The sequence below is a fragment of the Cokeromyces recurvatus genome (genome assembly GCF_025118155.1).
Source record: "Cokeromyces recurvatus strain NRRL 2243 chromosome Unknown BX663scaffold_6, whole genome shotgun sequence".
NCBI lineage: Eukaryota > Fungi > Mucoromycota > Mucoromycetes > Mucorales > Mucoraceae > Cokeromyces > Cokeromyces recurvatus.
The window spans coordinates 244127-256982 of NW_026251392.1; the positions used below are offsets into that span (position 1 = coordinate 244127).

A 12856-nucleotide genomic window follows, 5' to 3' on the forward strand; every position below is an offset into this window, starting at 1 on the left:
TGAATTCTTTCTTCTTCAAACCCATATTCAGAAATATAGATAACTTGTTTCCGAAATAAGAAGCAACATCATTTAAGTATACAGTATTATTTTAGCTATTTGTTGAGCATGCTTTAACTCTACTAGTTTATAAGAGTAATGTTGGCAATAGTTATTTTGATGCCTGTTAATACGACTCTTGTAACCTCTTGATCTGACTGAAGAGCTTTTACTTGTCCGGATTATAGCTCTTCAGAAGTGTCAAGAAGACTTCTATATAAAAAATTAACATTTGCACTATCCTTTAAGATCATTAACTAATTCTTAGATTAAGTTATACTTTTAAAATGCAAAAAGTATGTATTACAATAAACATGGAAGCTATATTCAAAACTCTTCAACAAATAATCATATTGGGCCTTTCACCTAATACAAGGCAATTGAGCTTTTAACCTCAAGTAGATCCATAAAGAGAAGAAAAGAAAAAGTGCATTGATATTGCTATTATTTCTTATCTATATCGTTAGTTTTAATATAACGTTGGTACGCTATTTTAAAACATTACTGATATGTTGTATTAAACACATTACTGATGCTAATGCCTTTTCACAACATTACTAATAGCAATAAGGTTTAATGAATTTCGTCGGTTGAATTTACTTTGTCCCATCTTTTAAATGTGTTAATAATATACTTAATTCTGTATAATCTAGAAGATAAAATATCATATACGGATTATACTTTAATGAAAGCGAGATATATTTCCTGATAAGACTCTTAATATAGTATGCTTTCTTTATTTTATGCGAGATATGAGAATTGGGGATACTCCTAGTGAAATGCCAAAAAAAAACTGCTGATGAATATTGCGCTCTATATCACCTGGAGAAATACGAAGGAAAGACTTTCTTGGAGTAGCAAGGGGCTCCTCTGTAGCTGAATAATCTACGGGGCAATATTCCTCTAGTTTATGTACTACAAACTATCTTTTTTGAGGAGTAGTGATTGATCTAAAAACACAATCAGCTGTTCAATTACAATGTAAATTCCTTCAAAAAAAAAAAGAAAAAAAACCTGAATAACAGTAATTAAAGCAAACGTATAAAAATATGTATACATGTATTATTTTTTTTTATAAAGTATTTGAAACGGTTCATTTTGGTTTAAAACATTATATAAAAAACGCGACTTGTTTTTTTATTGAACATTTCAAAAGTGACGTTGACGCGATAAATTTTCTTTACCTTTCTATTTGTCTTTTTTTTTTTTATATTTTTTTTTTTTTTTTTTTTTTTTTTTAAAAAAATATATACATTCATATACACATATATTGCAAATTATGGAGATTAACGAGCAAACCTATGCTGCTTTGCAGCAAAATTTACTGCAAACTTTAAATCCTACAACACAAAAAGAAGGTTAGAATATACATGTATATTTGCCAAAGCATTTACATTGTTTTCTGACATAACTTTTTATTATTATTATTAGCTGCATATAATTTGTCACTAGTGGAAGTTCAACAAGGTTTCCCTATACTCTTATTAAAATTGATTAGTGATGAAAATATAGATCAAACACTTCGAATGGCCGGTGCCGTTTATTTTAAAAACTATATTAAACGTCATTGGGATATTGTAAGTTTTAAAGTTTTGCATACAACAGGTTTATTTAATTTTAGAAAAAAAAATAGGATAATGAAGGAGAAGCTGAAAGAATTGCTGAACAAGATCGTCAAGAAATTAAAAACCAGATTGTTCAGTTAATGATCACAGTACCTGATAAACTTCAATTACAAATTAGTGATGCTCTTAGTTTAATTGCTGCTACTGATTTTCCCGAAAAATGGACAACTTTATTACCTGTAAGTATCTCTATGTCTATATGTATGCTTATTCATTAATTTTTTTTTGTGGGATGGGGGGAATAGGAATTAATAAGTAAATTGAGTCCTACCGATTATAGGGTCAACAATGGTATTCTTGGTACAGCACATTCTATCTTTAAAAGGTAACTCATAACTTTTAATTTAAAAACAGGAAAACTAATATTTTTATAGATGGAGATCTGCATTTAGAAGTGATGATTTATTCCTGGTGATTAAATATGTTTTAGACTTATTCTGTGAACCTTACTTGCAATTGTTTCAGGTATTTGCACATGAATGTTAATAATTGAATCCTATTTAACTTTGCTTTAAACAGATTACAGACAAATTAATTGAAGAAAATAGCAATAATTTACAAGCTCTTCAAGTTTTAGCTCGCTCGTTGAATCTCCTTATCAAAATTTATTATGATCTTAATTGTCAAGATCTTCCTGAATTCTTTGAAGATCATTTAGAAGAGTTTATGGCCTTGTTTAAGAAATATCTTGTCTATCAAAATCCTTTATTAGTTACTGATGATGAGATTGAAGAAGGTCCTCTTGAAGAAATTAAAACAAATATTTGTCTTGTTCTCGAATTGTATGCCTCTCGTTATGAAGATGCTTTCCCTCAATTAGGTATCTTTATTCCTCTTATTGCTAATTTACTTACAGATACTGGCGATGAATCTAAATATGATGCGGTAAGTTTAAATATGTATGCTTTTTTCTTTTGTTCGTTTTGAATACTTAGGTAAATATTTTATTAGATGATTTGTAAAGCATTTTCAGTTTTAACTGTCGTAGTCAAGATTGATAGTCAAGCTCAAAATTTTGCTGATCCTGCTACGTTAAGCATGATGTGTGAAAGAATTGCTCTTCCTAATATGGTTATCAGAAGTAAGTATATTCTTTTTATATATATATATATATATACATGTATATCTTTGCTTATATTTATCTTTTTTTTTTTATTATTAGCTGTGGATGAAGAGATGTATGAGGATAATCCAATTGAATATATTCGTAGAGATTTAGAAGGATCCGGTATGTAATTACAATGACAATCGATACTATTTTTTTTTTATTAATTTATAATGTGTAGATACGGATACACGTCGTAGAGCTGCTGCTGATTTTATTCGTGGATTAATGGAACGCTTTGAGGAACATGTAACAAAAATCATGTCAGAATATGTGAACCGTTATTTGCAAAGTTACAACTCAAACCCTAAAACAAACTGGAAGGATAAGAATACAGCTATCTTTTTACTAGTTGCTATTGCTACTCGTTCTTCTACTATTCAGAAGGGTGTTACCAAGACAAATGAACTTGTAGATGTCATTGATTTCTTTACGAAGAATGTGTTATGTGATTTACAATCTGATGTAAACACAGATATTCCTATCTTAAAGATGGACGCCATTAAATATGTTTATACATTTAGAAATCAGTTAACGAAAGAGCAACTCTTAACTGTTTTCCCTTTGCTTGTGAAGCATCTTGAATCCTCAGATTATGTTGTCTATACTTATGCCGCAATTGCCATCGAGCGTATCTTGTTTATGCGCCAAGGAAAGACGATGTTGTAAGTTATATTTATTATCATTTTTAAACCAAAGAAAATATGATATTTATTGTTTGTTTATTATTTTTTTTCTTTTTTATAGGTTTACTGCTGCTGATATCAAGCCATTTTCAGAAACCCTTCTTTCTCAGTTGTTTAGATTAATTGAATTAGGTCAAACACCTGAGAAACTTTCAGAGAATGACTATCTAATGAGAGCCGTAATGCGTGTTATTATCACAAGTAGACAAGATATGGTCCCTTTTGTAAATGTTATCATGGGCAAATTGACCACCATCTTAGCTATCGTTAGTAAGAACCCCAGTAATCCCAAATTCAATCATTATGTCTTTGAAAGTATTGGTGCCTTGATTCGATTTATTTGCCCTATTTCTGAAGCTGCTTTAAGTGAATTCGAAAATATGTGTTTTGGTCCTTTCCAAACCATTCTTTCTCAAGAAGTTCAAGAGTTTGCTCCTTATGTATTCCAATTATTAGCACAATTATTAGAACAACATCAGGGACAGGATTTAACACCTGCTTATGTTGCTTTATTAAATCCTCTTTTGAATCCTGCAATTTGGGAACAGGGTAATAATCCTGCTCTTGTTCGTTTATTACAAGCTTATTTGAATAAGGGCGTCAATACTATCTTGTCTAATAATCAATTAGAACCCATTCTTGGTATCTTTCAACAAAAGCTTGTCTATTCTCGTCAATATGATCATTATGGTATGCTCTTATTGGAAACTATTACATCTCGTGTTCCAGTGTAAGTTTTATGTCTTTTTATTTTTTCCTTCATTTTCCTTGACTTTTATTTCTTTTCTTTTTTTTTACAGTAATGTTATGGAAAAATATCTTCCTGCCTTGCTCTCTGCTGTATTGAAAAGACTTCAAAGTAAGAAGAGAGGAGATACAATTGTATTTGATAAATTTACTCGTAACTTTACCTTATGGATGTGTCGTTTCTTCTTACTTGAAGCTTCAGGTGGACCTGATATGATCATTAAAGTGTATGAAGCCTTACAGCCTGGGTAAATAATTATATTGAATAATGTACACACATACATATTAATATTGATCAACCAATAGACTTTTCGGACAAATCATGAAATTATTTGTTCTTCCCGATTTAAGCAAATTAAGTAAGCCTATTGATCGTAGATTAGGCAGTTTTGGCGTGACATGCTTATTGACAAAGTCAGATGCCATGTTGCAATCACCTTATGTGAATCAGCTTTGGAGTGAATCCTTAATGGCTTTATTAGCTTTATTGGAATTACCAGCCTCTGTGGATACAGAAGGACCTGATGAATTTTATACACTTGATATTGAGGAAGGGGGCTATCAAACCGCATTTGCCAAGTTGGCTACAAGTAGTCCAATCGTAGACGATCCTACTACTCACTTGCCTCCTTGCCCTGTCTTTTTAGTTCAACAAATCATGGCTATGCCAACTGAAAAACGACACATTATTAAGACTTTAGTAACCCAATCTCCAGAAGCTTCTCAATGTCTACCTAAATATTTCCAAAGCGCAAATATTTCTTTGGATCAATTGTAATAACTCTTTTTTTTTTAAGAAAAAAAAAATAATAATAATACACAAACAGTCTTACATAATATTAGCGAAATAAAATAATTTTCGTATGTTTATACTACTGCTGTCTTCGTGACGTGTTTGGCTTCATTTTAAAAATATTTTTTTTTTTAAACGCGACTTTTCTGTTCCTTTTTTTATTATTATTATTATTATTTAATGCTGAAGTATCATGCTTGCTAAGACACTTGAAATTAATTGGCATGATGGACAAGCCATATATTCTGTAGATTTTTCACCTGATGGTACACGTTACGCAACAGCTGGTGCAGACAATTCTGTTAGAGTAAATTATAGTATAGATTATTTAAGAAAAAAAAAAATGTTAATGTATACCCTTTATATATAAATATATATATTTATATGTATATAGATTTGGAGCATTCAAAAACGGTCTGATAATGTATTATTAACCAACAACAATGGAGTTCATGTAGAAAAAAAAAATAAACAACTTGTTGATTCTTTACCTGTCAATATTGATTTTTTATCTGAATTAAGACGACATTCTTCACCTGTCAATGTTGTTCGATTTTCTCCTCGTGGTGATTATCTTGCCTCTGCAGGCGATGGTAAAAATTAAAATATATATACATCTATATCTATTTCTATTCATCTTTCAAATCTGTTATTTTGATGAACTAAATGTATATTTTATTATATCCTATTCCATTTATGTATGTATATATATTTATTAGATGCATGTATTATATTATGGAAATTATCACCTTCAAAAGAGTCCAATTTTGGTAATGAATATAGTGATTATGAAAAGGAAACTTGGACTGTAGTCCATATGTTCTAGTAAGTTATCATTCATATTCATAGGGTCTATGTATGTATGTATGTATTCATATTTATTTCAATCTCTATAGTGGACATAATAAAGAAATTTATGATTTAGCTTGGTCACCCTGTGGTAAATATTTTATTACAGCATCTATCGATAATACAGCCAGAGTATGGGGTTTATTAGAAAGTATGTGTACTATCTCAAACAAGTAAAAATATATATATATATATATATACAAATATTAACAACTATATACACATATAGAAACTTGTATTCATGTCTTTGCAGATCATACACATTATGTTCAAGGTGTAAGTTGGGATCCTTTAGGACAATATATAGCAACACAATCAAGTGATCGTTCGATGGCGATATATAGATATCGTAAAACACAAACAGGAAAGTTACAATTTAGCCCTTGTTCTCGTCGATTTGTTAGAATTGATAAAGGAAAGATTGCTTCAGCAAATGAGGATACCACTACAACAGGTTCATTTCGTTTATATCATGATGAAAATCTAGTATCATTCTTTAGAAGACTCTCATTTAGTCCTGATGGCGGATTATTGATAACGCCTGCAGGTTTGAATAAGTCGATTGAAGCAAGTTTGACAGAAGAAGAAAATGAGATGGATGAAAATGGAGATGATTTGTTAAATTGTTCTTATATTTTCCCGAGAAATACAATATTAAAATACCCTGTGGGTTTTATTGGGAATTATCCAAAGCCATCCATAGCGATTCGATGGTGTCCTATGTTATTTAAGAAGAGAAGAAATATAGCATCCATGTTTGCCTTGCCTTATCGTATGCTTTATGCAACAGCTACACAAGATTCAATTTATATTTATGATACCCAACAATCTCGTCCCATTTGTGCTATTTCAGGCATGCATTTTGCTCCTATTACTGATCTTACATGGTATATATATAAAAAGTAAATGCTAGATTGTATATCTAATGAGCCACTCTTCTCTTTATATGTATATATATATAATAGGTCAAATGATGGATCCATCTTAATGTTTGCTTCAGCAGATGGTTATTGTTCTGCCGCAGTCTTTTCAGATGGAGAATTAGGAACAAAATATGAAAAATTACCAGAAACAATCATACAAGAGCATGACATTGAAATGATGGAGATTCCAACTAATAATAATGAAGAGACTCAAAAGACAATTGATGATTGGACAAAGTCTCAAAAACGAAGGACATCTATTCCATCTATGACTCATTCTACTACTACATCTACTACATTAAATATGGATAAAACGAAAAAGAGAAGAATTACACCTATTTTAATTAGTTCTCCTTCTTCTTTAACAACTACTTCAAATCATTAAAACAAACAAACACACACACACACACACACACACACACAAACATTATAAAAGAATGTCTTTTTATTATTATTATTATTATTATTGAATGTATTCTATCAAACCTTAATTGTATCTTGTTTCCTCACGAATATACCACAATTAGATTTTGTTTGAAAATAACGAGTATCACCTACTTTTCCATCTGTATTACCAACTAAAAAAAATTATGAGTATAGATAAGCTTTTTTATTTCTCTAGTTGTGTCATGATTACCTCTAGTATCTAATTCAATGCCTAACCAATCTTCTTGACTTGAATCAAAATGGACCTTTCCTATATATTTAACAGTCCCAATAATGGGTAGAGGTCGTTTAATCAATTTGACTTTTGAACCAATTAAAATAGATTGTTGTATGACAGGCACTGGATCTGCATAATCCTCCAACACGGTAGTCGTATGACCTTCTTCTTTATGAAGAGCACGACTCCAACGAGATAATTTTGTTTTAGAAAAGAAAGTATGAGACAAGTTAAATTCCTTGCCACTACTTGTGATGGTAGGTAAAGAAGATGACTGCGAATCAGATCTATTCTTCTTCTCTCCTTGATCATCGATCCTAGTAGTAGTAGTAGTAATGGATGGTGTTGGTGGAATGTCAAAGGTTAATCTTGTTGGACGCCTTTGAAGAAGAAGCTGTTTTTCTTCTTGAATATCCATACGAGCTTGAGTTTCTAAAGCTAATAATAAATCCATATCACAAGCAGTAATATCCTTTAATTTGGCTGTCAATAGATCATTTGTTGTTGTTGTTGTTGATGATACGCTCTCATTAGGTTGTTCAACTACGGGTGTTAGTAATAAACTTGATGGAACAGTAGTGGTAGTGGTAGAAGAAGAAGAATTAAGTAAAATTCCAGTTGTTGGTCTTTTAGTGGTCATGGATGATATATGAGTAGGTTTTTTAACTGTTGTAGTAGTAGTCGTGGTTGTCGGTGATGACTTTGAAGATTTTATATCATTCGTAAATACATTCTCCTCTTCAATATCTCCTGTTGATTGTGTCTTTCTTAATGAAAGTGAACTTGATGAAAGCTTCTTTTTAGCATTCTTTAAATTAAATAATGGCATTCTATTCGTTGGAATAAAACAGAGAGAAACAATATATAGATATATAAAAAGGGAAAAAAAAGGAAGGAAATAATATATGTAAGAAGAAGAAAAAAAAGGAAAAAAAAATTCTCACAAAGCATATAAGCAAGCATTCATTTTAAGCATGTGGCATAAAATAAAATAAAATAAATAAATAGATAAATAAATAAATAAATAAAGGACGTTCATTGTTTGCAATATAAATAACGCATATATTATTTTATTTAACTTTAACATTAGCAGGTTGTGCTGTTGAAGGTTGTGCTGCTTCTCTTCTTGCTGCATCTTGAAGAAGTGCTGTATCAACTGCTTGAGCTGGAAGTTGAACATAACGAACGACTGAGCCACGAATAAAACAATTCTTTACAGTAGCCTTTTTAAATAAATAAATAAATTAATTCATCTGAAGAAAAAAAAAAAAAAAAAAAAAAAAGTAAAATTCCCATGTTATACATGTATAATTTACCATGTGAGGATATCTTTCTTCATCAATTACGTGAATATCATCTAATTTAATATTTAAGAACTGATCTACTGATTTTAAAACACCTGTGATTGCAAGATCATTTTTTAATTCAACCGTAACTTTTTGATCAACTAAAGTTTTAAAGAAAGAATAAAATAACTAGAAAAAGAAAAAAGTGTTATTGTTTGTTGTTGTTTATGGTTTAATCTTGGTTATATAATTACCATTATGTATTTATAATTGAGATGTTTATGATATTTTAACGCGGGTTATTTTATTTTTTTTTTTTATTTATTTTGCTGGATAAAAATGTTACAAGTCACTTATTCTAGAAATTAAAATTCCGTCGTATCGTAATGACCATTCATCCTTATCATACATAATAGAACATTGCACTGTGACAAGAGAGTTCATTTTACGTAGCATTTCTTTCTTCGTTCTATGATTTATTAAAAATAGCAATAATTTCGCGCAAATGAAAAAAAAAGTAGTATATAAAATGATACATTTTTGACAGCATATTTTTATTCATGTATAATAAATGATCTAGTTGATAAATAAATGCAAAATGAAAGGAAGAGGATAAGGATATTCAAATAAAGAACATTCATTGTTGCTTTGTTTTATTTATTTGAAGCTCATATTAAACTGAATTAGTGAATATGCTTCTCGTAGCCTAATAAAAATGAAATTATAGTATTCGGGGAAACAACTTGTTAATCAAGTCCTGTTAACCAACTTTTTATTATCATTCTTTATGATAAGTGATTAGTCTGAGGCTATTGTAAAGTACCAGCAAGTCTACAAGATTTATAACAAATGCTATCTGCAATTTTTTTAAAATAGAGAGCATAGAGATATTCAATTAACTTTATTCTCTATTGCTGTTATTTGTAATCTAAGATGCACGAATCAAAATTATATAAAAAATACAAACTACCACTTATGGAATCAAACTCTTGCTGCTTGTGCTATCATTCATTCAATTTATTCCCAGGAAGATATTTCTGTAAGATTTTGACATTCTTTAGGATCTCAATAACCTGTAGCACACATAGACAAGTATTAGAATAACGGCCGATCAAAATAAGAACACTATCGCTGGTCTCCCTTTGAGATAAAATTATGTACTATTTTGTGTCAATTCTTTAAGAGTCATATATACGTTTATTCTTTTATTATAATTCACTTTAATATTTTAAGTATCCTTGAATACTACAGACTTTACATTTATATATTTTATGTTTGCTTTTTTTTCTTTTTTTTTCTTTTCTTTTTTTTTGGTTTTATTAGGTTAAATCCCAGGAAACCCATACCCATACCCACACGACACACGACGGTGCTTATGTATTATTATTTGCGTTACTTAGTAATGCGTCTTTTATTATTATTTAAATAACGACAAACTAGATATGATAACAATAGGAGTCATAAAAAAAAAAAAAAGTACAATATTATTGCATATAGGAAATACATTAACTGCAGAATTATCGATCTTTAATATATTAAATTACTGTAGTTTACCTTTCTTTCCCCCCTCCCTTCCCTTGAATAATATTGTACAACCATTTCATCTCTTTAATATGTAAATGCAAGTCTTTTTTTTTTAATCAACAAAGTTTTTTTTTTTTTTTTTTTTTTTGTACACTATAATAATTCAGGTCACCTAAAGGATAAAAAAAAACTATCTTTTATTTTCCCTTTTTCCTTCTTCTCTTTCATATATACACCATTATGGATTATTCTTTGCATGCCACTACGACTACTACAACTACGACGACTACTACTTCTTATTTAGATAGTGATCAAAATCAAAGTCAGATCAATACCAATGATAATATTTTACAGCAACAAAATAATAATAGATCTTATGCAATATTTAATAACACGAATCCATCTACTTCAATTCTTTTTGATAACGCAAGTTCTCCTCCTCTAGAGACTTCACATTTGATTATGAATACACGACCCATTACGGAAATACAAGAGTCTTGGAATCCGCATCGACTTCATCATTCCGATGACTTGTATAATAGTTCTCCTATTCCAGCTTTGCCTCATACGGAACGTGGCATTGCTGGTTTTGTGTCAAAACTTTATCAGTAAAGTATATAATTATTTTATTCAAAAAAAGGGGGGGTTTAGAGAGGGAAGGAAGGAAGGAAGGAGAGAAGAAAGGGAGGGGGACAGAGTGAAAAAGAAAAAAGTGTGTGTGTGTGTATGAGGTTTTAAAATGTATTTGTCTTCCATTCCCCTCCCCCTCTTTTACTATTTCTCCTTTTTTTTTGTTTATTTAACTGTTATATTATGGTCTCCTCTTTTCCTTTCTTCTCCTCCCCCTTATTTTTTGCCTCTCCCCCCCTTTTTTTTTTTATAAGACTGTACAACTGATAAATTTTGTTAATAGATGTCTCCAGTCAAATGATAATAATCAACAATATGCAAGATGGTGTAAACATGATGGAAAAGATATGTTTATTATCGATCGTATACCAGGTAAATATATAAAGAGAGAAAGAAAGAGAGAGAGAGTGAGAAAGACCAATTTTTTTATGCATGTAAACACATATTACATATCTTAATTTATTTATGTAGAATTTACTGAGGTGGTCTTACCACGTCTTTTTAAACATTGTAAATTCCCTTCATTTGTACGCCAATTAAACGTGAGTATATTACAAAAAAAAAAAAAAAAGAGGAAACACAAATAATGAATCCTTTTTTTTTTTATGTAGATTTATGGATTTCAAAGAGATACAGATGCAAGGAAATCTAAAGATACAAAAGATAAAGATTCTTGTAGATGGTATCATCCTTGTTTTAGACCAGGTCGAAGAGATCTGTTTCATTTGATTCGTAGAAAGGCTACTCGATATTCTAGAAAGAAAAAAGCAAAGATATGTATTGCAGAAGAAGAAGAAGAAGAAGATCCTGAAACTATTTTAAATGTTGGCTCTGGTGAAGAATCAGAAGTGGAAGAGCATCATGAAGAGGAGGATAGAATTCGTAAGAAATCTTCAAGTGCAATTCAACTTTGTGAAGGTAATGATAAAATGACGATGCGTCGCTCATCATCAGCATCCTCTTTAACACAACAGTCAGTTCAACTATTGGATTACAATCAACATACTTCTCCAAATCATAATTTAATCTCTCTAACAGATATCATGCCACCTTCTTCCCCTTCTTTAACTTATGTAACAAATCAAGTAGATAAAGTAGATGATCATCTTATCATGAGTACAAATAATCATTTAGTCTCTCCTCTTTTACAAGATCAAGGTCAACTTCGCTTGCAACTCTTTCATATGAAGCAACATTTTGAAAGAATGCAAAATTATTTTGAAAAGCAAATGACTTGTGCTCAGATTCAAATTGAAAAGCAACAAATACGTATTCAACAATTAGAAGGCGCTCTTCATTATACAACACTAGCAAAGCATTCTTCTGTGAAACAAAGTACAACAACGAATTATACTAATAATAATAATATGTATTCATATTCATTCATAGCCGAGAATCATCCAACTCATCTTTATGAATTGCATTCACAAATGAATCAAATGACTCCATCAGGAATAGACGAAAATCTCCATCAACATCATCACTTTCACTTTCAACCTAAAGAGGAGGATAACAGTCAAAGGATACGTAGTACAATCTCCTCTTTACCCCCTCATCTTTGGTCAAATACTCCTCATGACTATTTTCCTCATCAACATAGCGTAACTAATCATGATAGATTAGTCACTGCTGGCAGTAATGATGATAATAGTAAGAAGAATACTACTAGTCCTACAAAAGAAGATGAATTAAACCCTGTATTATTATCTTCATCTACTTCAACTACTTCTACAAGTACTGTACCTATAAATGCACCTAATACTAACATTTATTCATCATCTAATCATATAAATTTCAACTCTTTTATGTAAAACCTTTCTCCTCTCCCCCCCCTTTTTTTTTAAAAAAAACCAAAAAAAAAATTACATTATGTATGTAGCTAATATAAGATGCAATTATATATGTTAAAATATGTATATATTTATATGAATTATTATAAAAAGAATGATATTGATACCTGTCAAGATGATTGTAAACAGGTTCCA

At 30.2% G+C, this 12856-nt stretch overlaps 6 protein-coding genes across 6 annotated transcripts; 4 read left to right on the top strand and 2 right to left on the bottom strand.

Annotated features, from left to right (window-relative positions):
* Positions 1-1650: 1650 nt before the first annotated feature.
* On the top strand, positions 1651-5074 carry BX663DRAFT_307603 (Cse1-domain-containing protein). The gene is made up of 10 exons (XM_051522053.1): positions 1651-1843; positions 1910-1989; positions 2039-2129; positions 2184-2549; positions 2616-2745; positions 2827-2892; positions 2951-3434; positions 3517-4185; positions 4256-4450; positions 4509-5074. Exons 1-10 carry the CDS (start codon positions 1745-1747, stop codon positions 4978-4980), a joined length of 2652 nt encoding a protein of 883 aa, XP_051384991.1. The 5' UTR covers positions 1651-1744; the 3' UTR covers positions 4981-5074.
* A 79-nt stretch (positions 5075-5153) lies between these two features.
* Positions 5154-7190, top strand: BX663DRAFT_501332 (WD40-repeat-containing domain protein). Its single transcript, XM_051526471.1, has 6 exons — positions 5154-5302; positions 5390-5588; positions 5715-5820; positions 5892-5995; positions 6074-6731; positions 6810-7190. Exons 1-6 carry the CDS (start codon positions 5189-5191, stop codon positions 7150-7152), a joined length of 1524 nt encoding a protein of 507 aa, XP_051384992.1. The 5' UTR covers positions 5154-5188; the 3' UTR covers positions 7153-7190.
* Positions 7191-7247: 57 nt separating this feature from the next.
* On the bottom strand, positions 7248-8260 carry BX663DRAFT_549868 (uncharacterized protein; the record flags this gene model as incomplete). Its single annotated transcript, XM_051531175.1, has 2 exons — positions 7248-7345; positions 7405-8260. 2 exons carry the CDS (start codon positions 8258-8260, stop codon positions 7248-7250), a joined length of 954 nt encoding a protein of 317 aa, XP_051384993.1.
* A 241-nt stretch (positions 8261-8501) lies between these two features.
* On the bottom strand, positions 8502-8906 carry BX663DRAFT_430226 (uncharacterized protein; the record flags this gene model as incomplete). Its single annotated transcript, XM_051522787.1, has 2 exons — positions 8502-8654; positions 8748-8906. Coding segments are annotated over 2 exons (312 nt in total), but the record flags the coding sequence as incomplete, so codon positions are not given.
* A 1475-nt stretch (positions 8907-10381) lies between these two features.
* On the top strand, positions 10382-11599 carry BX663DRAFT_307834 (uncharacterized protein). Its single transcript, XM_051522055.1, has 3 exons — positions 10382-10849; positions 11155-11413; positions 11483-11599. Exons 1-2 carry the CDS (start codon positions 10482-10484, stop codon positions 11327-11329), a joined length of 543 nt encoding a protein of 180 aa, XP_051384995.1. The 5' UTR covers positions 10382-10481; the 3' UTR covers positions 11330-11413; positions 11483-11599.
* Positions 11586-12704, top strand: BX663DRAFT_501340 (uncharacterized protein). The gene has a single exon (XM_051526472.1). The coding sequence runs from the start codon at positions 11801-11803 to the stop codon at positions 12680-12682; it is 882 nt and encodes a 293-aa protein (XP_051384996.1). The 5' UTR covers positions 11586-11800; the 3' UTR covers positions 12683-12704.
* Positions 12705-12856: the final 152 nt, after the last annotated feature.